This window comes from Hippopotamus amphibius, chromosome 8 (genome assembly GCF_030028045.1).
Source record: "Hippopotamus amphibius kiboko isolate mHipAmp2 chromosome 8, mHipAmp2.hap2, whole genome shotgun sequence".
In the NCBI taxonomy this organism is placed as follows: Eukaryota; Metazoa; Chordata; class Mammalia; order Artiodactyla; family Hippopotamidae; genus Hippopotamus; species Hippopotamus amphibius.
This window is the reverse complement of record NC_080193.1, coordinates 10,731,326-10,757,055: the sequence shown is the minus strand read 5'-3', so window position 1 is coordinate 10,757,055 and position 25,730 is coordinate 10,731,326. Positions and strand designations below refer to the sequence as shown.

Genomic DNA, 25,730 nt, shown 5'->3' with positions numbered 1-25,730 from the left:
ACACCTCCCCAGTGGCTCTTATATAAGAAGCAATGTCGTGCCACCACCGCCTCTACTTCCAAAATATTTTCATCACCCCAGAAGAAATCCCTTAACCATTAAGTGTTTACTCCCCATTGCCCCCCTCCCTCCAGCCCCAAGAAAGCTGCTTTCTGTCTCTATGGATTTACCTCTTCTGGATATTTCACATAAATGGAATTTTATCATGTGGCCTTTTTTTATATCTGGCTTCTTTATCATTCCCGTTAAGAGAAAATTGAGGCTCAGAGAGGCTGAGGAAGTTCAGCTAGGAAGGTGTGTTGGAACCCCCACATCTGACCATTTGGGGATACTCACGTCCACCCGCACTGGGTCTCCCACCTTACCCTCTTAGGATTCTCTTTGAGTTAAAGGTGAACCAGAGCAAGGGGCCCAATGCTAAGCTTAAAAAAAAAAAAGTGGTAAAATACACATAAAATGTACCATTTTTTACAGCCCTTCCCCAATTTACCATTTTTCAGTGTAGAATTTAGTGGCATTAACTATATTCACAATGTTGTGCTCTATTTCTAAAATGTTTTTATTATCCCAAACAGAAACTCTGTAACCACTAAGGAATAACTCCCTACTTCCTCCTCCTCAGCCCCTGGTAACCTCTAAGCTACATTCTGTCTCTAGGAATTTGCCGATTCTAGGTACTTCAAAGGTGTGGAATCATGTGTTTGTCCTTTTATGTCTGGCTTCTTTCATTTAGCATAATTCTTCAAGGTTCATCCGTGTTGTAGCATGTATCAGTACTTCATCCCTTTTTTATGGCCGAGTAATATTCCACTGTATGGAACGACCATATTTATCCATTCATCTGTTGATGAATACTTGGATTGTTTCCACCTGCTTTCAGTTCCTTTGGGTATATAGCTAAGAGTGGAACTGTTGAATCATATGGTAACTCGATGTTTAGCTTTTTGAAGAACCACCAAACTATTTTCTGCAGTAGCTGCACCATTTTATTCTTTTTTTAAATTAATTAATTAATTAATTACTTTATTGGCTGAGTTGGGTCTTCATTGCTGTGTGCGGGGGCTTTATCTAGTTGGGGCAAGTGGGGGCTACTCTTCGTTGCAGTGCGCAGGCTTCTCATTGCAATGGCTTCTCTTGTAGTGGAGCACAGGCTCTAGTGCACAGGCTTCAGTCGCTGTGGCACACGGACTTAGTTGCTCTGCAGCATGTGGGATCTTCCCGGACCAGGGCTCGTGTCCCCTGCATTGGCATGTGGATTCTTAACCACTGTGCCACCAGGGAAGTCCTATTTTTACATTCTTACTAGCAACGCACAGAGGTTCCAGTTTCTCCACGTTCTCACCAACATTTGTTGTTTTCTGTTTTTTTGATGATGGCCATCCTGATGGACGTGAAGTGGTATCTCATCATCAACACTAAGCTTTAAGCCTGGTCAAGAAGTTGGAGGCAGGAACTAGGTTGAGTGGAGAGTGAAAATTATTCCAGGAGGAAAACAGAAGTTAAGGAAAAACAGGGTATTGTTGGGGTACCTAGACCTGAATGCACAAGAGAGATGCAAGAAATTCACCAGCTCAGGCCCATTTTCAAATAATTTATTAGGAATTTAAAACTGAAAATAAAACCTGGAAAAAGAAGTTACAGATGTGGAGAGAAGAGACACCGGAGGGTGGTAACTTGCTGGCTTCAAAACACCGTGTAACATCTTTTTAAAAAATTTCCCAAACAAATCAGAAAACAGAATTCCAGGGCCCTAAGACCAGGGGTGGGCCCAGCGGGGTGGGGGGTGGGGGGATCACAGGAAGGGGAGGAGAGGGAAGCTAAGTCTCGCACGACTCAGCTCCACCGTGTAGAAAATTAAAAATAAAAACCAATAAAATGCAGCTTCTCTTTTATTAGGAAACATTTAAAAACAAAAAAACCCAAAAAAACAAAAACCACGAACAGCCGCGCATCTCAGTAACAAAGATTATTGCTTTGTGTTCTCAGGGCTAACAGGTTAAGCACCTCGCGCAGACAATGAACTCTCCAAAGGGGTCTTTCAGGGGTGGGGACTATGAGGGGGAAGGGAGCTTAGGTCCCCAGCCTCAGACCTGGGGGAGAGGGACACAGAGAGGGGGGACGGCGGTGGAGGGGGTGAGGGGTGCTGGGCCTCAGCCCTGCCACACCAGCCTGGTCGCTCGCTGTGCACGAAGAATCACGACCTGAGCCTCTTTTTCCTTTGAAGGGGGCTCGGGGGCTTGGGACTGCCAAGGGGCTCTGGCCACGGGACCGTCCTGGTGGGGAACTTCAGTGAGAGAATGTGGGGGTTCCCTGAGAAGCCCTTTGCTTTCCCCTGGGGTCCGCCCCTTCCCAAAGTGCCTCCCCCCCCCCCCCCCCCCCGGTGCCCACGCATGGGGGACTCAGGGCAGAAACCATGAAGGCCTGACGAGGCAGGGGGCAGGGGGAGACCTTGGAGAGTTAATTCCTTTCCAGCAGTGGCTCTGGGAGAGCCCTTCTCGTCCCTCGCCCCCACACTGGGTTTTCGGGGTGAGCGGGCCCAAGGCCTTGACCCCTAGGGCCTGAGAGAGCGGGCCTGCCTCGGCCACAGCGGAGGCCTGCGAGCTTACAGTAATGGTGTCTGAGGAAGGTACAGAAACAAGGGCAGTGGGGGAGACCTCTGCCGGGTGGGGCGAGGCAACGCCCTCACCCCCAAGGGGTCTTAGAGAGGGGTGGGCGCGTCCCCTCACCGTATTTACATATGATACAGGACGGGATGGCTCCAGGGGCTCGGCCTGGCCTACGCAGCCCTGTCCTCCTCTCCCGGGCTGGGGGGAGCTGGCCAGGGGCCCACACCCACGTAGACATTTGTTCTCGGCTGGTGGGGGGGCACCTGGCCCCTTGCCCCCTGCGGCCTGGGGCTTCACATTCACAAACCTAGAAATAGTTTAAAAAAGTTTCTTTAAAAAAAAAAAAAAAAAAAGGAAAGAGAAAAGGAGGGAAAATCAGAATAAAAAACCAGGGCTGTGGCTGCGGGCTTCAGCAGGCCCCTCCGCCCTCCCTCTAGCTATGCACAAATACAAAAGCCTTCTCGGGGGTCCTACAGGGGCTCGGCAGGGAGAGAGGGGCGCAGACCCGACCGGGGAGGGGAGAACCAGCGGGGTGGGGGTGGACAACCGGCTAATCCAAAATAAATAAAAGCGGGCAGCGCAGGGGAGCTGGGGGAAGCGGGCCCGGGGCGGAAGAGGGGCAGGTTAGTCGGGGAGCCAGACGACGGATGTCCGGGGAGCAGCAGGGCAGGGGCCGGGCCGGGGCCGGGCCCAGGGAGTGGGGGGCGGGCAGCAGCGTCCGAGTCGCTGCGGGGGAGGGGGCGGCGGCTGCGGCTGAGGTGTCCCCGCCCCCTGGCTGGCTCACTCGTGGTCCTCAGTCAGCTGCAGGCCGGGGCGCTGGAACACAGCGGCGGGTTACGGGGGGTCCTACCCCCCCCCCCCGCCCCGCCTCTGTGCGGCCCCCAGAACACACGTACCCTCGTGCATAAGGTCTCTTCCCTAATCTCCTCCTGCGCAAGCTTTGTTCCTACACTTTGCATTTTCTGTTCCCTGTTTGGAATGCTCCTTCCCTAGATTCTTGAATGGTTGGGTTTGTTCAAATGTCATCGTCTCAGAGACGCCCTCTGAACCCCTAAACCAGGTGGACCCCTCACACGCAATTTGGAATGATGTCATCTGCTCCCTCGGTTTTTTGTCTGTAGAGAGAGGGGCCTCATTTGTCTTCTACCTCACCCTTTCTTGGAATGCTGCCCAATAAACAGTTGTTTGAATGAATGAATGAATGAATGAATGAATGATGGAAGAAGGAAGGAAATGTCACTGCTTCAGGTAGTTCCCCACCATACACAGCATGATGGCTGTGTGTTTACGGTCCTCCTGGCCCCTCACTCTCTGTACATGTATGTATGTTGACAGTATCCTGTTTCACCAGCCGGGTGATATTCCATTGCATGCGTGCAGTCTATGTAACTGCTCTCCTGCTGATGGGCATTTCGGTTATTTGCAGTTTTAAAAACAAATGCCTAGAAGTGGAATCCTCGTGTTAAGGGCATGGATGTTTAGTCTGGATAAACCCTGCCCTTTGGAAAACCGGAGCCAATCTGTGGATTTCCCTCCCCCCCCCATGTTGCTCAGCATCAACAATCTTAAAAAGCGTCAGCTGGGAGGCGGCACGTGCTGCCTTATTGTTATAATTCACGTGCTTTATGGAGCCCTAAGCCGCTTCTCCCCTTCTTTGACCATTGCTAGGATGAAGGTCTGTCTCCCCGCTGGTCTGTGGGTTTCATGAAGTCGGGGACAGGGTCTGTGTCCCACACTGGGCTGCCCAGTACTAGCCTTCCTGGTGCCACCCCCACCCCAAGGCCCCAGCCCGCCTCCTCACCTCCTGCCACCTGTCTCCTGCTTCAGTGGTACCCATTGGTGAAAGCTGTGGCAATCAAGGGGCCCTGGAAAGAAAAGAATTTGACTTCTAGATTCCTGGGGGCAGCAGAGAAAGCCCAGGGGCTCCTTCTCTCTCCTGCAGGAGCCCCAGGTGAGGCACAGACCTTCTCTAGCCCTGCCCGTATCGCCCCCACTAAAAGATTATCCCGGGCAGGGCCTGGGAATCTGCATATAACCAGTACACTGGTTAAGAGTAGGGCACCCCCGAGCTAGAACCTAGCCTCCACGCAGGCAGAGATGACGCGTCTCATTTGCACAGTATCCCCAGAGCCCACCTAATGCCTGGCATGCAGGGGGCAATCATTAAATGCCCACTGAATGACGGAATGATGACCCTCACTGTTCCCCGACTGGTGACGCTCTCTCCATCCGTCATCTCTCGCCTCCCCGCTGCCCCCACAGACAGACAAGGCCTCCTCCTCCTTCAACTTCAGGGTCCTCCAGGTCCGGCCACTCACCCCAAGACTGTGGCCGAAGCCAGTGCTGGGGGCGGGGCTGGCAGCGCTGATGTAACTGCTGACCGCCGAGTCCTGGTTGGCTGCCCCATAGAGCTCGGCCATGGGGCCAGGGCTGGTGGTCCCCAGGAAGCCCCCTGTGCGGCTGGGAGTCGAACCTGGAGGGGGAGCCATCGTCCAGGGGTGAGAGCCTGGCAACCCAGAAAGAAGATGGTGATAGCCCCGGCGCCCACGGTGACCCCGCAGGACCCCCTCCAGCCCATTTCACCCACCCTGACACCCTGACCCTTACCCCTGCCCCTCTGCCCCACCCCCACATCCCAGCGGGGCACGTGGGACCACCGCCTGGAGATTGCTCAGAGTCCCTCCACCCCCATCAACCCCAGCCCAGGCCCCCATTGTCTCCTGTCTGACCACTTCACTGACCTCCCCTCCGCTCTGGGGCCCCTTCACACCTGTCCCTACCCTGCAGCTACGTGCATTTTCTAAAATGGACATCACTCCACTGCTTAAAATGTTCAGTGTCTCCCCAGGACCTGGTTGCTCCCACCTCCTCCCCATTCCCCACCCCTGCACTCCACCCGTGCTAACTGGCCTCCGAGCCTTTGCACCTGCTCTTCCCTCTGCTGGGAATACTTTTCTTCCCCTTTGCCTTCAAATGGGAAGGTAAGAGGTGCAACCTCCTGGAAGCCTTCCGGAGAGGCCTGTGAGCTCCTCTGACACCCAACGTCCCCCAGCGGGGCAGTATCATCCTTCGGTGTGATTGCCTCTTTCATACCTGATGCCCCACCAGCCTGTAAGCTCTGGAGGGCACATCGGTCTCCTTCCTGGCCAGCCTGCCAGGTGCTCAGTTCTTATTTGTTGAGTGAATGAGTAAGTGGGTCCCTCTGAAAAGGGGTGACGGTGGCCGCCTGCCCTTCCCTCTAGACTTCTCTGCCCCTGCCCCCCACCTCGCTTCCTGCACCCCAGAAGGCCTCACCTGTCCCTCGAACCACAGCTGCTGCCGCCGCCGCCGCAGCCATGGGTCCGTAAGCGGTGAGAGGAATGGCTGGAAGGAAAGGTATGGGTGCTTCAGTGCGGCGGCCGAGGAGAATGGGGGGATGAGGGCAGAGCCTCTCCGGCCTTACCCCACCTCAGGGGGGTCAGTGCAGCCCGGGGTCAGGGAGGAGAGAGGACAGGCTCCCAGCCTCAGCTTCTCCCCTGGACTTGACGGACACACTTGAACAACCCAAATCTCATAGAAGGTGGGGGCGGGGCAACCCCGTGAGCTGCTCTGAGCGCTGCCCGCAGCTGCCCGCCTTCTCCAGGGAGGGCCCTTTGCTGAACGGGGGCTACTTAGCCCAGGGGTACCCAGAGATTATGTCCCTCTTCCCAACCCCAGTCAATTGGAGCCAGTGATTGACATGGGTACCAAAAGCCAGGCCGTCACCCCAAGGGACAGACTGGGAGGTGCATTCATTGCTCCCCCTCCCCACGTGGGATCCGGCTGAAGCTACTAAACTCCAGTCCAGGCCACAACTCCATTTCACTCCTTCTGCTGCCTGGCTGGCTCCCCTCTCCCCTTCTCCTGCAAGCATGTCCTCGATACATCGTGTTCACTCAGTTCCCTGCCTCAGGGACCCTTGACCACCACCCAGGCAGAAGTGACCAGTCCCTCCCCCAAGTCCCCTCATCCCCTTTTCTCTGACCCCCTCTTCGGACACAGGGATCTGGCTATTCCCTGGTTTGCTGTCTACCTCGCCCTGGCCCCCGCCTCCACAGCGCCTAGCACCCTACCTTGCACACAGTAGGTGTTCATTAAGTGTTGGCTGAAGGATTAGGACTAGGACGGACTTCTGCTTAAATAACCGGTTGGCATGAGCCTGGAGCTCCCTCGGGTCTGGGGTGAGCGCCCCCTGCCGCTTGGCTCTGTCACTGCAGCCCAGAGGGGCTACAATCCCACCCAGAGCCAGGGTCTGGGGAGTTTGCATTCGCCCTCTCCCATCCCAAGATGTGCCCCTGGGGGCTGTTTTGCTGACCCTGGCCCTCAGTTGGAACTGGACCTGGGGCTAGGGACCCTGAAAAAAAAAACTCTGAAAGTCCTTGGTTAGGCCATTGGGCCAGGGGATTAAAGTCTAGGACGGCGTTCCTGCACCGTTGGGAGATGCCTTGCCTAAGGTCTTCATAGAGTTGGTACCTTCTTACTCAGATGTCACCTCCTCTGGGAAGCCTTCCCTGACCACCCCTGCGAAGGCAGCGCCTCGCCCCTGACCCTAACACCCTAGCACATCTCCCTGTTTTATTTTCCTTGTGGAACTTCTCACCCTGTGAAAGTATCTGATTTACTTGTTTATTTACTTGTTTATTCCTGTCTCCCTCCATGAGACTATCAGCTCCAGGAGGGCAGGGATTTTCTGTCTCATTCCCTGCTGAATCCTCACTGCCTGGAACAGCATTTAGCACAACAAATATTGATTCAATGTACAAAGGAAACACCCTCATCTCTTGAAGGCAAGGGAAAAAGTTCGGACCTTAGACCTCCAAGAACTGCTTAGCCTTGAACGCACATCCTCGCTGGCCAAAATGTCTGCAGAGGGGATATTTCTTCCCTTGGTTCTTTAAGGGCACGGCTGGGCTCTGAGATCTGGTTTGGGGCCCAGTTAGGCATTTCCACAAAGCAAAACCAGCATGCTCTTATCACGACAGGAAAGCATTACTCATGTGTATAATAAGTATTTGTCTCTCTCTCTAGAGCACAAGTTCTGCAGGTCAGAGCTTGATTGTCTGGTCCCTGCTTTGCCTCCAGGGCTTGGCAAAGTGTCTCCCACAGGAGGTCCTCAACACAAGAGTTCTGGAAGGAGTAGGAAAGATCCCTTTCCGCCCCCGACTCACTCTGCTCAGGGACAGAGCCTCTAGCACCCCCACCGCCAGGACTCCCTCCCCTTCCTTCACCCCAGGTTTCTCTTTCCCATCCCCCATTTCGGGGGCCCCCTGAGCATCCCTTGGAAGGAAGGTCTCATCTAAAGCAGCATCCACGCTCGCGTCCTCCACACACGGCTAGGTCGGGGGGAGTCTGGGGATGGGGTGGGGGGAGAAGCAGGTTGAACAGAGAAACCCCTCGCAGCCCACCTCACCTGCCTCCACCCCGGCCCGCCCCTTGCCCTTGGCCTGGGCCTCAGCCCCGGCCCCAGCTCCAGAGCTGGGCTGACTGGCCCAAGTGAAAACTCCAGCTTGAGAAATAGCTCAAGATGGCCAAGCACATCATCTACTTGCCCAGAAGTTGCAAATGGGCTGGATTCAGCCCTCAAATATGTTTCATTTGGCCCGCAACAGTTTAAAAATTTGAAATTGGTAGCCAACATTTGAAAATAACTGAAAAATTCATTTGAAAGTGAAGGCCGGGTTTTTGGCTCCTCTTGGAAAATGAGATCTGAAAGTTCTGGGCCTGCATCCCCTCCTGGCAGAGTTGGCTGGCGCTGAGTGGAGCCACGCCCATTGCCACGTCCTGACATCCCCACCCGGTCCCCTTTGCTCTGAGTTTGAGACCCTACCTGGTTCACCACTGGATCCCAGCGCCTACATGGTGCCTGGCGTATGGGAGGCATTGTCAGATGGATGAATTGAGTGACTTTGCCTCCATCTGCTGGGCTTGGCCCTATGCCCCACCCTTAAGGGCCACGTAGCGACACAGACTGACCAGTGCCGGAGTCTGCGATATCCTCACAGCCGGAGGACTGGAGGGCAGGAGAAAAGGGTCCCGCTAGCTTTCCCTGGGAAGGTCCCTGGGTCATTCTCTTTCTCCCCATGTGGCCTGTGAGGTGCACGAAATCCGAGCGACTGACCTGTAAGCTCGGGGAGGACTGGGGCGCTCGGGAGAGGGGTCCGCTCTACACGGAATTCTAAAATGAAACGTAAAACAGCTTAGGAAGATGCAGGGAGGCCCCTCAGGCATGGCCCAGGGAGAACAAACGCACCCACGGGGACACGGGGTTGGGGGACAGGCCATGCACAGGACCCAAGAGCTGGGGATGGGGAGAGCACGGTCCCCAGCAGGCAAGGGTGGGGAAGGAGACACAGACACAGAGCGGGGAGACAGACAGAGAAGGGAGGAGCGGGCAGAGTTGCCACCTATACCCTGGGCACCAGGTGATGCTGGAGCTTCTGTTCCCGCTGTTTTTCTTAAAAGTCTTGAAATTGCACTAAAACATCTCCCAGAGTCCATCTTTCCTCCTATTTTGGGCAGGGGGAGTAGAAGCTGGGAAGGTAGCATTGATGAAAAGCGATGACCCTAGAGCAGCTCTGCCACTTTCTAATGGAGTCACCGTTGCAGTCACTTTTCCCCCCTGAGCCCATTTCCTCACCTAGAAAATGGGGATCATCATACCCCCCACCAAGAGATGAGTGGCAAACATCAAGTGTAAAGAGGATTCCAAGCTGGACAGCCTGAGGTGCAAGTGCTTAGGGGACCCTCTAGGAAAACAAGACCCCAAACCAACCAAACAAAAGCCTTGCAAAAATATGATATTTGATATTAAAAAAAAAATACTGAATAGTCATCATGGGAAAGCTCAGAACTTTGTTGGGCTTCTTGCCACTTATTCGAAGGCCTAGTGTTGTTTTTATTTTGAATTACAAATAAGGGTGGTATCATCATGCTTTTAAATTGTTTTTTGTTTTTCAGCGTTCAGGGTCTCAAAAGGTCTTATCTGCCTTGAAAGGGGCTCAGCGTAGCACGTGGTCATTACAGGTGAGTCCACAGGACACAACCAACGTTGGCCCTCAGGGAGGCTCCCCACCACAAGCCCGATACCCTCCTGGTGGAAGTGGCAACCCCGGAGGCAGGTGGGGAGGAGAGAAAGGCAAGGGGCAGGCAGCATGGGAGGGAGGGGTGCCATGCAGGGCCACACGGGGAGCCCCATCCCCAGCTTCTGGGGAGGGGAGGGGGGAATGGGTGGGGAGAGGTGCTCCTTCCTCAGACATGCCCTTCCTTCCAAGCCTCCAGCAGGCAGACCTCCCCCAAGCCATGCACCCCCAGACAACGCCCTGAGGAGTCAGATTGCTCGGGAACCGGGGACATGCTGGCAGCAGAGGGACAGCGGGCAGGACTTACCAGGGAACTGGTAGGTGTAGCCAGGGGCGAGGCCTGTATAACTCCGGCTGGCATAGGTCGTGGCTTGGAAACCAGGGTAACCTGACAGGGTGAGGGGACCAGTGTCAGATGCCTTACCTACAGCTCAGCAGGGAAGGATGTGAGCCTCTCAGTTCCCTCCCCACCTTGTACCACGAGGAGTAACCAGTCATATTTACCATCTACCTTCTGCATGCCAAGCCCTGTGCAAAGCCTGTTGCACACTTTACTCTCTCCTGAACCCTCGTAAGAATCCCAAGAGGTAAAATTAGGAGTCCCATTTTACAGATAGAGACACTGAGGCCCAGAGAGGTGACACTTACTAGCTGAGAATAATCCAAACTCTAATCAAGGCCCCTCATGCTCTGGCTCCTGCCTCCATTCTGTCCTCATCTACACCCTGCCCCTCTCACGTTGCTCCAACTACACTGGCCTCCCTGCTGTTTCTAAAATTCACCAAGCTCCTTCCCACCCCAGGGCCTTTGCACATGATGATTCCTCTGCCTGGAACACTCTTCCCTGGGTTTCCACAGGACTATGTCCTTCTCATTGTGTAAGACGCAGCTCAAATGTCACCTCAGAGTGGTTATCCCACAAGAGACCTCCCTCTCATCAGTTACAATATTTGTGATGTCACCTTCCCTGGTTTTTTCCCTTTCAATATTTGTCACGTCACCCTGGTTTTTCCTTTTCATAGCACTGATGACCAGTATGTGAACTTATCCCAGGATTTCTTTAAGTGCTGATTTTCTATCTTCCCCATCTTTTATTTCTGTCTCTCCAACACCAACACTGTGCCTGCTACTTAGTATACATATATTATTATAATAGATATTTGCAGTTTTTCAAGACAGATCACATAGTGAGTAATAATGGTGTAACTGGGATTCAAATTCAGATCTGACTGGCTCAAGTCTCTTAACCACAATTCTCACTACTGGTTAGAGGTTTTCTTTTTTCCCCCCACTTTTTAAATGGGGTGAAACCTGCTAATGCATTGTTCTGAAAAGAAAATTTTCTCAATATTTCACAGGAGGTTAAAGACACAGAACGACTAAATTCAATACCTTATTCTAGCCAGGAACTTGTTCTGGAGGACAAAAATAGCTATAAAGAGCATTATTGGATCAACTGATAAAATAAAAAAAATAGACAGCAGATTAGATTAAAATATTGTGTCAGTATAAATGTATGAAGTTTAGTGTGGTTTCATGAAAAAACATCCCTAATCTTGGGAAATACACACTGAAGTATTTAAAGGTCAAGGGCCATAATACATGTAACTTACCCTCAAATGATTCAGGGAAAAATCACAAGTGTATTGTGTGTGTGTGTGTGTGTGTGTGTGTGTGTGTGTGTGTACACATACACATACAAAGGAAATGATGAAAGCAAATGGGGTACGATATAAACAGTGGGTGAATCTGGTAAAGGGCATATGGATGTTCTTTCTGCTACTTTATTTTTCCAACTCTTCTGGAAGTTTGAAATTACTTCCAAATAAAAAGCTTAAAAAAAAAACCTCAGGAGAAGACAATGCTGTACTTGGCGGGTACGATCCTCACTCCCACTCTCTGTGATCCGACTCCTGACCCTCTAGCCCCTGCCCTAACCCCTCCTCTGAGTCCCCAGAGCACCCCTCCTCCATCCCCAGCATAAAGACCCCCTTGTCCTGTTCTCTTTCTGTGTATATACATCTTGTCTCTCCAGGGAGACTGTGACCTTCCTGGGGGCCCAGCTCAGATTTTTCACCCTCAGTCGTGGGCCCCAAGCACTGCTGATTCTTGCTTAACTTCCGAGGCTCACAGTAACCTTGCCAGGGAGCCTCCCCGACCCCCAGATTTAGGTGCCTCCTCGGGCCTCCCACAGCCTCTACTCACTGTGGTGACACTGCCCATTCACTCCTGTTTCCCACTTGGTGGGAAACCCCACAAAGGCAGTTCCTCTCTCTCAGAAGCTGCTGAGTAAATATAGTTGAGAGGTAGCCTTCTTTCTACCTTCCCAAAGGCCTTTGGGTCTGTCAATGCTGTTCCATCTGCCTGACCACTTTTTTCCTCCCTTGCTCCCTACCCTCCCATAACTAGCTCCTACTCAACCTGCAGACTCAGCTTAAATGTCCCTTCTTTCCTAGCTTCTCCAAGTCTTGGTCAACTTCCCTATGACCATACTCCTTTGGCATCCTAACTTCTCCTCCTAAACCTATTTATTTATGTTCTTACTTGTTTTCCCTGCCAGACCGTAAAGCTCCAAGGAAAGTCACCATTGTACTTCCTGGCACAGGGCTTGGCATTTATAGTTGCTCAGTAACTGTTCACTGGATAGATGGGTGGACAAAGATAGAATGGACAGAAGGACCAATTAAGCAAGGAGCGGCTAGACCATTCTTTCAGTCACCACCAGAGGGCAGCACCCCACAACCAAATGGGCCTACCTTCGCTAGGACCGCCAGATTTGAGATCCTTGGTCCACACTCCTGTGCAACCACTCAGACAGGAGGGCAGACCACAGAGGAGATGCAACACCCACGCGGCCCCTGGTAGCCCCAGGAGCAGTTCCGGGCAGGAAGAAGCCACAGGTGCAGGCCTAGCACATACCCAGCATGCCAATGCCCAGCATGAAGGCGTCCATTCCGTAAGGCATGACTCGAGACCTCCCCCGGGCCGAGCCTGTCGGTGACATCACCTCTTTTGGCTGAGCTTTCTTACATTCCACCTGCAACGAGACCTGGCGCTCAGTCCCTCCTATAGGCCCAGGGTCACCGACCCTCCTTTCCCTGGCGGCCTCTTTATTGTTGATTTCATAGTTACCATTTCCGGTGCCATCACAACATGCTAGAGATCAGCTTTGGTTGCAATAATTCATGGAACACTTACACCAACCCTATGATGGAGGCATGGCTACTCTCATCTTCTAGATGAGAAAACTGAGGCTCAGAGAAGGGAAGTCATCTGCCCAATGACTAGACTAGTAAGCGCCAAATGAGGATTTCAACCCAGGTCCCTCTGAGCCCACCAGCCATGCTTTCTAACAGCTGTGGGACACTGCCTTCTCATCCACATTTTCAGGGGGTGGGAGAACTGGCTCTGCCCCACTGACTGCGAGACCCCTCTGCCTGCCTCCAGAACCTCCAAGCAGCCCTGGCCGGCTCAGCCTGGAGCCCCAGTCTCCCTCTGCACCTCCACGCCATCCAATCCCGGCTCACCATTTTGTTGTTGATTTCGTGGAAGTGGATTTCACATACTTTCTCCACGATGTCCTCGCTCTCAAATGTGACAAAGCCGAACCCTGGAGGGCAAAGGCAGGGTCAGAACTGGGCTCATGGTAAAAACCCAGCCCCAAGTCATACCAACACCACCGCTCCCCTCTCACAGGCAAGCGTCTAAGAGTTAATGAGAGGCTTTGCTCCCAGCCTAGCAACCTCTCAACTACCCGATGAGACAGGGTTTCAACTCCCAAATCACAGATGTGAAAACCAAGGCTCAGCGAAGTGACTTGCCCAAGATCACACAGCAAGTTAGAAAGAGGCAGAGCTGTGATGCAAATACATTCAACATGCCTTTTCCTCAGATGCTTTCCAAAGAGGGAAAAAGAGCACACACAAAGACTTTTAAAAACTTACACGAACACGTACAAATATATTTTTGTACACAGATACACACACACATACACACCCCTAGGTATATATATATTCACCAGCGCTCACAAAGGCATAAAGGCTCCTGTGTACATGTACAGTTACCCTGACACGCTAGATCTACACAACTGTTCAGACACAGACACCCTCACATGCACAAACACACACACACAGACACACCAGCACATACCCCACTCCCCAAACAGGCTAAAAGGCCCAAAGCTCTGAAGGCACTGGAGAAACAACACCGCCTCCTCCTGGGTGTGCCCCAGGGGCTGGAATGGGATTTCTCAGAAGGCAGGGCCCTTGGGAGAACAACAACCAGGCAGTGCGCGCAGCCGGTGGCCCAGATGCTCACAGGTTCAGGGGCAAGGGGGCTGGGGGCTGGGCTCAGTCCAGGGGTGGGGCGGGGGGGGCAGTGGTAGGAGCAGACCGCCCAGGGCTGCGGAGTCAGCCTGACCCTGGGGTGGCCCAGCCTAAGCTCTGGTTACCAGGGACAAGGTAAGCCCAGGCTGGGCAGACACCGGCTGGAGCGGGGGCGGAGGGCTCAGTTGCAGGGGGAGGAGAGGTCTGCTCCTCTGCTCCTCTCGGGTGTCTGCAATTCGGCAAGTTTCTAGCACAGGAAACGGCGGGACAAAAGCCTTCTGTAAGGCCAGGCCCGGGAGAGGATGCAGATCCTCGGGGATAGGATGTCAGGAGGCGAGATGAAAGGGCAGCTGTGACCTGCAGCCCCCTGGCTGACCACAGGCCCCCAGCCTGGCCTGGGAGGGGGAGGGGGCCACACTCACCTCGGTGCCGGTTGGTGGTTTTGTCAAACATCAGCATGGCATCGTCCACCTGAAACACAGCTGCCGTGGAGGACCCGCCAGACGCAGGGGACGCCACCACAACCCAGGAGCAAGGGCTCGGACACCGACTCCCCTCTTGCCCAGTCCAGGCTTTATCTTAAACTTGCTACCTGGGCAGGGGACAACTTTTCATCTGCAACCCCAACTGGGTGCCACAGCACCCCCATTCAACCACCAGAATCTCAATGCAAATATTAAGCACCAAATATATGCCTGGCACGTTGCCCCGCCATCCTCTCCTCCACATTCCTTCCACGGTTAAGATCCTCATTTTATAGATAAGGAAATGGGCTCAGAGAGCTGAAGTCACCTGCCCAAGGTCACACAGCAAATTAAGCTTGGGAGGAGGAGGCATAGACTGGGTGCCAGAGGAGAAAATACAGGAGTAAGATATGAGATGGAGAAGTGAAAGCCTGTTTCCTTCTTGCAAAAGGCCAGGAGGACAGCAGCCACTCCAGCCAGACCCAACTCCCCTCTCCTGGTACAGATCTTTTCCTCTAATTGAGGTTTCCTTTTGCTAGAGGCTATAATTAAAGCAAGTAGAGTTCAGTGCCTGGGCTGCTTGCCTCCCACTGACTGGGGGAGGGGAAAGGGGCGGAGGAAGGGGGAGGGTCTACATTATCCCCCATCCCTTGGACCCCAGTCTTCTCTTCTTGCTACTCTCTCAAGGCATCCTCTTGGGTACAGGGACAGCCAAAGGCCTTCGCTTCCCTTCTGCAGCCCCAGCTTCCCTTTGCCTACATCTGCTGCTTCTTCCTTGCCCTCTTAATTCTACAGCCAATGTCAGCTGTCTCATGGGGTTAGACTAAGGTCTGATTCATCCTCGGTGGAAATCAGGGGCCGCTCTGATACTGCCTCCCCCCACACATCCCACTCCAGCTGCTGACCCTCCCCCAAATGGTCAGACACCCAAGGGATAAAGGAAAACTTTCTGAGGCCTTGGGGCACAGCCTCTTCCCCACTCTCCTTTGCTCTCTTTCCAGGCCGTCATCTGCCTTATTAAAGCGGAAAGGGCAGCCCCTGAACTGGGTGGTCCTGCAGCTCTTCTTAGGCACCAAGTGGCACTGGGCCCCTGACTTTCCCCTGAGAAAAGCAGGACCCCCCCCCCCCCCCCCCACACACACACACATACACTGAGCCAGGAGGCAGCTGGGTCCCTGGAGAAACTCAGGGGGAAATGACATCTCTCTTCCCAAGGAGGCTCCTGCCCCAGGGCCCTGCATCTCAGTGCCACCCCCACTCCCACTCTTATGGACCCAATCTGAGTCCCAATCCCAAATCAGCTAGACTGTCCAAACTGGATGGACACTTCACATTCAGCACAAGGAGAAGAGAAACCCGGAAAGGAGGCTTGTGATAAAAGCACAGGCTTTGAGTAGGACAGGCTGGAATTGGAAAGTAAGCTCGGCAAGCGCCTTTATGTCTCTATGATTCAGGTTCTTCATCTGTTAAATGGGCATTAACAGTGTCTTATAGGGAGGAGTTAAATGAGGTAGTGAGTGTAACACAACTCACAGTACCTGGATACAGGAAGTGCTTAATAAATAACAGCCATTATTATTATCATTATTATTACTTTTATTATAGAGGGGCTTGCCCACAGTCACATGGTGGGGGAGGGTGGCAAAGCTAGAGAGAAAACAGCTGGACACCACTGGCTTTGAAGGTTCCATGAAGACAGTGCCTGTGTCAGGTATGACCATGACCACCCTATTCAGCACCTGAACTTGTGCTACTGTGATTACTTTTTGAACAAATGACCAGATGAACCAGCCACACCCTCCTCCCCAATCCTGCAGCTTTGAGTTCCTGCAGGACCCATAACTGATTCAGCCCAAATTCTTCCTCCACTCAACCTTCCCACTCCACCAGCCCTGGCTCCCCCAGACCCTTCAACCTGGGCCTTGGCTGGACAGACCCAGAGTCGGGCAGTGGGGTTGAGGCCAGGCCACAGAGCAAGGAAAAGTGGCTGGGGGTCCAGGGGACCCCCACCGGTGTCCCCTCCTGGGGCCAGCTGGGGGGAGAGAGGCTCCCAGCCCAGTGTCCTTAATAGGCTTTGGTCTCCATGGGAACCCAGGGGCAGGGGGGCTCGGGCGGGGGGAGGGGAGGCGGCCGAGGCCTGCTGACCAGTGGGAGCCGCCAAGTTCGGCGGCCGCTAAGCCTGAGTGGCAGCCATGGCGGCTGACCATTGTTCCCCGCTCGGCGGCGGCCCCTCGATCCGGGCGGGGGGCCCCCCGTCGCGGGGCCCTTGGCATTCCCGGCTGTCCCCCTCGCTCCCTGGCAGCCTATTCTCCGGCTCCCCCTGGCCTCCCCGGGCCGGTTTCACATGCCAACGCCGATTTAGGCCCGAACAAAAGACGCGGCCGCTGACGGCTTCTCCTGGGGCCCGGTTGCCATGGCAACGCCGGCCCCGGGGGCAGGCGGCCTCCAATCACAGCTGCTGGATCAGATTAGTGCGAGCTCTAATGCTCGGCGCTCAGACACAAAGACACCCCACCGGAGTCGAGCGGGGCCTGCTGCTTCCCAGGAGCGCCCTTCCCTCTGGGGCCCAGGCCACCGACCTGCCCTCGGTCCTGTACCCGGGTCCCCCAGGAGGCGCCTGAGCCTAGGCCTCTGGCCCCCACATCGCCAGCATCCGCTGGCCAGGGGACCTCCCACCCTCTCCCCTTCTACCCTAGGGACAGGGGGCTGGAAACCTACCCAGTCCCCAGCTCACATCCCATTCCCAAGCCACGTTCTCCTGTGCCCTTTGCCTAACAGGGAACTGAAAGAGCCTTGATGGGAAAGTGAGACCCAGCCTGCAGCCTGTCTCATGCCAGAAAAGATCCGGGACCCCAGCACTAAGCACAGCAGCCCTACTTCATCCCCAGACTTAAAACTTGGTCCCCTCCTAGCCATCCCTCCATGGGACCTTGGTGTTCAAATTGCTCCCCTTTTGGGGGACACCCTATTGTCTGATGTCACCACATCTGCTTCTGCATGGGCCCAGAAATGTACGCTCCACGCACCTCAGAGCTGAGGACCAGTCCTCTGAGACGGATCAGGAATTTGGGGTGGTTTCTTCAGCCCCTCCCCAATAGCGAAGAGATCAGCACCCTCCCCCCCACCCAGCTCCCTCCTGTGCGAGCAGGGTCCTGAGTACAACTGGGAGTCATATTTATTGTTTCCTTATCATCCTCACCAGGAAGGAGTGGGGGAAGGTACAACCGCCTGTGGACTGGACAGGTGCAAACTCCCAGGAGGCCAAGGGGGGACTGGATTGAGCTGGCTTTGGGAGCACAGCCTCCCTCAGGAGAAGGAAGCTAAGCAGGAGAAGGGCAACAACAGGGACGGCGACTGTGTGGCTTCTCTCCCTGGGGACGTGTCCAGAGTCTGAAGCCCACAGATAGGCCCGGAGCCTGAACCTCACCCACGAAAGGACCCAGCCCCCTTTCCATCTCTTGCAGGACTTGGAAGGACCTGGCTGGACTCCGCTGACTACTGACCAAAATTCTACAGGACTTTCACCGTGCTCCCCCCAACCAGCACCCCCAGTTTTGACCCACCTTCCCGAACTGCTCAAAATACTGCTTCACGTCCTCCACTGTGGTATTTACTGACAGCCCCCCAACAAAGATCTTCTTCGTTCGAGTCACCATCTGTTAGGGGAGGGAATGAGAGAGGGGGCATCTGAGTCCTGCGGCCTACCGCCACCAGCAGGGGCTCCAGCCCTCCTGCCAGGGCGCCAGCTGACGAGCTCTCTGTGGCCCCAGCTACTTGGAAGGCGCGCCCTCCCCCTCCTTCCCGATCTCCCCCTTGGACCCCCGCCCCAGGCCTGTCATGGGCAGCTGCGCACCCTACACCCCGGCTGGTTCGCTCCCTGGGGTCTATGTCAGGAAGTGGGTAGCGCCGTGACCCAGACCGACAGCCCACCTCAAAGACCCCACCAGCCCCTCCTGGGAGAGGCCAAGGCCCATCCCAGGGTCCCTCTGAACGCAACACCGACATTTTCCTTATCGACCTCCTCCCAACCCAACCTCTGGCAGCCCTGTGGCCCCAGCCCTGTTTTAGGAAGAACACATGGTCCTAATTACCCCAGGAGCGCATGGCTAATCCACGGCAATTCCCAGCCCCATCCTAACACGAAAGCACCTTCTGTCACCAAACTGCTTAATGGAATTAACCCAATTCCGACCATGTGCTCCCTGGTGCGGCTTCCTTCAAATACCTGCTCCATAATTGCCTTCAGGCCCTCCGCTGGACCCTTCCAGGGATGCCCTTTTCCTGTCTCCTAAAACCTGCCCCTCTCCCTTTGCCGTGGCAGGAGCTGGGCGCCATGACTCAAAGTCTTAAAGCATCCAAGTTCCTACCAACCCCTTGCAAAGGGGGAACTGAGGTCTTCTGGAGAGGGACCTAGTCCCAGGACACATGATAAATCAGCAGACTCAGAGGTCCTGATCTCTGTACCGTAGTCAGCCTTCCACTTGTCTCCTGTTTTTGACCGCTTAAAAATTAAGATGTGGCTAGCTGCCCTGGGACCTGGAATAGATCTCTGTTCTGCACTGAAAGTTTTGCATCCTGTATAGCTCTACCACCCAGAAACCTGTTTTTCGTACACCCAGAAAAACTTGCCACAGCACCAGGGAAAAAGAACACTTGGGAGGGCAGCCGCAGTCACCCAAGTTGAAAGATAACAGGTGACAAATGCCATGATGCCTTCCCACTCTGCAATCCCAACACACCTCACCCCAGAGGCGGGGGGGGGGGGGGGGGGGTGACTGGGGGGTCAGAGGTAGCTCCCTGGACTAACTCTAGCTCAGCCTCAGGGGGTAAGTCTGGGCTGTGTTTGACCCCCCAGAGGCACTGGGCATAGAGGCTGTGATTTCCAAAGTCAGAATTAGACTCAAGGTCCAAAGTGTACTGGCTTCAAATACAGGGCAATGCGTCGCCTGAGGGGTTCCTCCTCCTCTCAACACTTGCAGCCCCCTCTCTCTAGTCCACCCCATAGCACAGACGGAAAAATGCATGGTGTCTGCAATTCCCAGAACAAGGACATCAAGAATCCTCCCTCCTCCCATCCCAGTCCATGCCATTAACACTCCAACCAGAAGCCTCTTCCATAGAAGGGAATGCTGGGAAAATCACTGCTGGTGGTACAGAGCTGCTCTCAGACACAAACACACCTACCTTAGGCTGTGCTCGCCGAGGAAAGGCCACCTTGGGATCAATCTGAATGGGAAGAAAGAGGTAGAGGGGTCTTGGTTATCACACTCAGCCTGCAGATCTGAGGCGCTCTCTTATCCCAGGACATAGAGGTGACACAGAGGTGACAGAAACCACCACAGCCTCTGGCAGGAAAATGTAACAGTTAAGCATTTAGGCCCTAGAGCTGGGCTGTTGGGTCCAAACCCCACTTACACTGCTTCCCAGCTGTGAGGTCTTGCACAAATTACTTAACCTCTCTGAGGTTCAGGCTTGAGCTCACCCGCAAAATGGGTCAATACTAATATCCACCTCAAAGGGTCGTCTGCAGATTATTTGAGGTAATGCTTACAAAGCACTTGTTGTCTAGCCCTCAGCAAGAACCAGAAAAAAGTAAGCAAAGTGTTATTCCTTCCACTACCAGGTATATCGAGGGCCTTCCTGTCTGACAGATACCTGTCCAGGTGAGGCATGCGATCCAGACTTCGGAAGCCTTGTGAATGGAAACACTCTTTGCCTGAAAAAGGCTTCGAGATAAGAGTTCATAAACCACCAAGGGTAGACTCAGTTCTGTTTTCCCAATACCATCGACATCTAAAAGGCCTGCTTGAGGCTGCAAGCAAAACAGTTCCCTGATAATTCCGCTCGGCTTGGGGTGAAGCAGAGCACAGGCTTTGGTGACATGCAAGAACATGGGATTTGGACTCAGAAACTTTGGGCCCCTGGCCAACCCTGTGATCTTGGTAACTTGCCTGACCCCTCTGAGCCTCAGTTCCCCCATCTGCAAAGTGGGGACAACAGCACCCACTTTTCCCAGAGGCAGCTGTAGGGAAGCAAATGAGATAACGCAGGTGAAAGAATTCCTTTGTGAACTGCCCTTCATTGCACAAACAAAGGTGCTATTACCAGCGGGCCACCTTTGCCCTTGGCTGTGAACAACCAAAGAGGAAAAGCAAAGATGCACCTGGGTACTCCCGGGTGCTGTATTCGTACTGACAAACAGTAAAAGCCAGAACACGAGACACTGTGATCAATGCACCACCTATGAGGCCCAGTTGTTCCACAGTTTCTTGCCACTCACATGAGTGGAAACCACTTAGAAGTTCACCAGCCAATAGCAGGGAAGATCAATCTTTCCCCAGAGTTCCTTCCATTCAAAACTCTGCCTAGTTCTAGGCAACAGGCTCTGGCTCCTCCTGCCTGAATGGCACAAACCAGGGACCAGCCTCCCTGGTTCCCCCACTGGAGTCTACCCACAGAGAAGGAACCTCCAAAATCCACACTGAGCGATGTCTCCTCTCTCCCCAAATCCCAAGGGCCTCCAGGGATAATCACAGCTGCCCGTTCTCCTGTCTGAAGGTATGATTTTGTACCTTGATGGGACATGTTCGCCTTTCTATTTCTCCTGGAGGCCACTAGAGCACACCTCAGACAGTTCCCCTGCACAGACACTGATGGGGAGATGGTACCCAAGCCACGTCCCACAGACCCACGCACACCCAATCCCTGACACATCCTACCTCTACTCTGACTCACAGCTGGCAACATAAAACCCAACAAGTAAATAAAAGGTGAAAGTCAGAACCCAAAATAGACTCCCCGCAATAAACCTCTCTTCCTCCCCACACCCCCCTTTCCCAGGCTGGAGAATGCCAAGCACAAAGCCCTTGCCCTTTTCAAGTCCCGAATCTCAGAAGGATGCCCATCTCATCCTCCTTCCTCAGCTCTCTCTTCCCCTTATCAATCTTCCACGCCCCCGCCCTCAGCTCCAGCCCCAGACCCAAAATCTTGGCTTCCTGAGCGCTGCAGAAGCCATCAGTGCATTCTGAGGACAGGGGATGTTAGGAGAACAGGCAGCTTGATGGCAGATAATCACCAAAAACAATAGGCCACTGTCTCTCCATTCCCTGCTTGGGTCACTCAGTCTGCGCCAAGAAGATCCTTTCAGAGCCGGCAAAGTTGAGGCCTGGCCTCATTTGCTCATTACTGCGAGCAGGAGTGGGAGCCACTGGGCAGAGATAACAGGAGCTGGGGACAGGCGGTAATTTAACAAATTCTTGGGCACAACCAGCTATTGTTGCAGGTAAACAGGAGCCAGTGACTGACCCAAGCAGGGAGGCCCAGGGCTGGAGGACAGTGGAGGAGTGTGGACAGAGATTGCTCTGTCCCGGCCCCCTGGCAGACAGTCACCCCATCACAGAGGAACCCCTCCTCTGCTTTCTCCTTTTCCCTCTCCCCTTGAGCTGGGGCCTGGGCCAGCGCCCCCTGCAGGGCCCATGACACTGGGGGAGCAGTGAGACAGCAGCAAAATGTTCCGGAGTTTGAACGCCCAATAAGCAGCTTCTCCTCAGATCTAGCCAGGAAGAGTTGTTTCCAGGCAAGCTAGCTCCCTTCTCATAAATCCCTTCATGGGCAAAGCAGGTTCATGTCTTCCACACAAAGCAAGCAGCTCATCGACCAAAAGTCAGGAGAGGGAGGGAGGGAAGAAGGGAGGGGGATTCAGTGATACTTTGCCATTGGTCTGGAATGGGGGGGGGGGGGGAGCCAAATACTAGTTAGAGTTCAGAGAAGCCACGGGTGGGTCACTGCAGCCCTGACTCACCCAATTTGGGCTAGGGGAGGGACCTAGCCCCACCCCAAGCTCCTCTCTGAGGCATCGAGATTAGTATGTACAGTGATGGGCTGGTAGTGGCATCTTCCCTCACCGGTACTGGAGGGGTTGGGGGGATGTGACATCTCATAGCTGGCCTGGGATTTTCCTGCTCGTCTCCCCTCAACTCTAGTGACAAAGTTTCAGAGCGTGGCAGCCCTTCTACTCAGAGAACTCCTCCTCCCTTCAGGACCCCATCCAACTGTGCCCTGGGGAGAGTCCTGACCCTCTCCTCCAGCGACCTCCCTCTCCCAAAGGACCCCCGAAGCCCCGAGGGCCACTCACTGTTTTGGAGTCGAGCTCGTGCCGCGACTGAGCCAGTACTTTATCCACCCCCGCCTGGTCCATGAAAGTGACGAAGCCGAAACCCCTGCGCGCCGTAGTGAGGGAGAGGCAGATGGTTACAAGGCAGCGAGTGGCGGCGGAGGGGGGCGAGCCGGGAGCAGCAGGAGGGGGTGAGGGACTCACCTGGATCTCTTGGTCAGGGGGTCCCGCATCACCAGACACTCCTTCACCTCCCCGAACTGGCCGAAGTATTCGCGCAGCCCTTCTGTAACCACACACCCGCCTTCGGACCAGCCCGCGCCCCGCGCCCTTCCCCCCTTCCCCCGTCCTTTGCCCCCAGTGACCCCGGCGCGGCCCGGCCGCCCCCGCGCCAAGCAGCCTGCACGCTCTCCACCGCTTCCCCCCACCCCTGGTCGTCACCCGGCTCCCATGGAGCCTCCTGGCGCCCACGGGGGCCCCAGGAAGCCGCGGGCCGAGCTGGGCTGGAGGGGGGACGGCTCCGGCCGGGTTCCCGCCGCTCCGGGAGCCGCCTCACAAAAGTTTGAGCCGCAGGTGCGAGCGGAGTTGGCGCTGCCGCCGGCGGGTCCCGGGGGCCCAGCCCACCCCCCCGATGCCCCCTGAACCCCTCATCTCTTCCCCTCCACCCGCTGGGCCGTGCGCGCTCGCCGATCGCCCTGCGCTCTCGGGGTCCCCGGGCGGGGCGCGAAACAGGGCGTGGGGGCGCCCGGGGTCAGCGGGGCGCAGGGCCGGGCTGGGGTGTCCGGTTCCGGGGCGCCGGGGGGTCCCGGGTGCCCCGCCGGGCCGGCGGGCGCTCCCGGGCTCGCTCACCCTGCGTAGTCTGCCAACTGAGTCCCCCGATGAACATCTTGCTGCGGGAGGAGGAGAGACACAAAGGGCCCGCGTGAGCGCTGGGCGCCCGGGCGCAGGGGGCGCGGGCCCGGGCCCCGGGGAGGCCCGGCCCGACCCGGATCGGCCATGTTGGCGGGGCCGGGGCGGGCGCGGGCCAGCAAGGCCGGGCCGGGCCGGGCCGGGCCGTACCAGGGGTCGTGCGGCGAGTCCGGGGAGGCGAGGCCGGGCTGGGGCGCGTCAGTCTCCATCGGGAGCCGCGGGCGGCGCGGGCAGCGGAGCGGCGGCGGCGGCGGCGGCAGCGCTCGGCGCGGGGCAGATGAGGAGCGCGGCGAAGGGGGCCGGACGGACAGGCCATGCTGCCCCCTCCCCCGACCCCGCTCGGGCGGGCGGGCGGGGACGGCCGAGGGGAGGGCCCGCCGGGGGCCGACCTGCCGGCTCCTCCCCCCGCCGCCCTGCGAGCATAAAGCCCCGCGCTCGCCCGCCCGCCCGGGCGCCCGCGGAGGCGGCGGCGCCCGGACCCCGCTCCCGCCGGGCTCCCGGGTCCCCGAGGGCGAGAGAGACCCCGAATCCCGAGGCGGGCCGGGACCTGGGCGCGGCCGCGTCCCCCACCCACCGCGGCACGGGGGCCGGGCCGCGGGAAAGCCCTCCCGGAATGAAGCGCTTCCCGGTGCCTTCAAGGTAGCTCGGTTCCGGATCGGGGACCCCCCAGTCCTCCCTCCTAGGTCCCCGCTATCCAGAATCTAAGAGATCCCTAATCTCCCCGGGTCGGGAGGGAGATAGACCCCCCCCGGTCCCCTCACGTTCCAGCTGGTGAGGAACCCTCCATTCCCCCAGTCGGAGCGAGAATCGCCCTCCGAGCCCCCGATTTCCGCCGATCCTAATTTAGAGTTTAACCCTCATCGGCCCTCGGTCCGCTCCCAGTGTCCCACATCCCCCACATCCATTCCGGGGAACCCTCTCAGTGCCTTGCGTCCCGAGCGGGGAGCCTCCTTCAGCACCCCAGCAGAAACCGTGTCCGTTCCCCTCAACCCTTTCTGAGCATCCTCTCAAGGCCCCCAGATCCCTTCCGTCCACGGTCGTGGACTCTGTCCTCTGTTGAGCAAACCCCCAGCCCCGAGCCCCGGTTCTTGGCTCGCCGCTGCCCTCTCCGCCAACCCCTGCCCCACCCCCACCCCCACCCCGCAAGTGTGAGAAGTCGCCACCGTTTCCCTCACTCCCCGGCTCACTCGTGTCAGCCCTACTCGGACTTCTGTCCGGATTCGGGAAAGCCGGTTCCAGAGGCTCACCGCCCACTCCCCACCGAGGCGAGGGGAAAGGTCAGCGCCTCCAGAGCCTCCCGTTTCCAGTTTAGGAGCCCGATGGCTCAGTTGTGCACCTTCCCCTCTGAATGACCTCTTTTTTTTTTTTTTTTTTTGCAGAGTTCTAAGCCCCACCCCATCGGATGGAAGAACCTAAACTGCCTACCCACTGCGTTTGGAGTTACTTCTGTCGGTCCGACTCAATTTAGAGTACGCCCCATGGAGGCGAATGCCTTCTCGTCTTCCTTCTCCCCACACCCCCATCTTCTGGGTCTCTGAGATCCTCCAGTGCTTTACTCCCCAGGCTCCTGGGAGCCATCTCACCCACCCCTTAAACTCCCTCCCTCTAGCCTGGGAACCCCGAGGAGGTCCTCCTGGAACACCTCCGGATCCAGGCCACTCTCCCTATCCCCACCTCTCCCGATCCCTGTCCTCTCCTCGATCCCTGGGCCGAAGCCAGCCAAGAAAGGGTCAGAGCCGGAGGCTAGGGCGTCGACTCCTCCCCAGATCCCCAACCCTGCTGGGGGTCTCAGTGCAACACAAGCCCCTCCCTCCCAACTCACCTCCCGCTCCTTTCCCTCCCCCGCCTCTTCAATCCACTCTGCGTAACCCAGTGACAATCCTTGATGACAAGCCCCTTGCTCACCTTGACCTCCATCCCCAAGTCAGCCACCTTTTATTAATGTGTGCAGGAGCTCTGGGCAACATAACCCTGACCTCTGGAAGGGCACCCATCCCCCTCCTCTCAGTATACTTTCCCTGCCCCCACCCCAGCCACCTCTGGTAGAAGAACGTGAGAGACTCAAGTTAATGGTTTCCCCAGGGACTTTCTGGGAACACTCAGCAGGTATATCCTGCCACCCTGTGTGCATAACACTAGAAACAAACTTGCTTTTTCCTGTTTTTATCATCTGACTGGTCCCACAATTTCTCAGGATCCCCTGGACTGGGGGTGGG

At 55.8% G+C, this 25,730-nt stretch overlaps 1 protein-coding gene across 7 annotated transcripts; it reads right to left on the bottom strand.

Moving 5' to 3' along the window:
* Positions 1–1,629: 1,629 nt before the first annotated feature.
* On the bottom strand, positions 1,630–24,853 carry MSI1 (musashi RNA binding protein 1). Of its 7 annotated transcripts, XM_057746876.1 has the most exons (16): positions 24,702–24,853; positions 23,665–24,352; positions 23,455–23,495; positions 22,810–22,891; positions 22,627–22,711; positions 19,677–19,718; positions 18,056–18,148; positions 14,451–14,499; positions 13,231–13,313; positions 12,623–12,740; positions 10,011–10,091; positions 8,743–8,799; positions 5,901–5,969; positions 4,925–5,112; positions 4,408–4,471; positions 2,945–3,422 (listed from the first exon to the last, which is right to left on the bottom strand). In XM_057746876.1, the coding sequence occupies exons 2-15, from the start codon at positions 23,721–23,723 to the stop codon at positions 4,430–4,432; spliced, it is 1,089 nt and encodes a 362-aa protein (XP_057602859.1). In that variant the 5' UTR covers positions 23,724–24,352; positions 24,702–24,853; the 3' UTR covers positions 2,945–3,422; positions 4,408–4,429. The 7 variants fall into 7 exon arrangements, with proteins under 7 accessions (XP_057602860.1, XP_057602862.1, XP_057602859.1 ...); XM_057746877.1 differs by lacking the exons at positions 2,945–3,422; positions 24,702–24,853 and adding an exon at positions 1,630–2,913 and having other exon boundaries at positions 23,665–24,599; XM_057746875.1 differs by lacking the exon at positions 24,702–24,853 and having other exon boundaries at positions 23,665–24,599.
* Positions 24,854–25,730: the final 877 nt, after the last annotated feature.

Coding starts and splice junctions, on each gene's coding strand:
- MSI1 (XM_057746876.1), bottom strand. CDS start 23,723: ATGGAGACTGACGCGCCCCAGCCCGGCCTCGCCTCCCCGGACTCGCCG. Junction 23,496..23,664: donor GACTCGCCGCACGACCCCTG/GTACGGCCCGGC, acceptor CTCCTCCCGCAG/CAAGATGTTCATCGGGGGAC. Junction 19,719..22,626: donor ACGAGCTCGACTCCAAAACA/GTGAGTGGCCCT, acceptor CTTCCCATTCAG/ATTGATCCCAAGGTGGCCTT.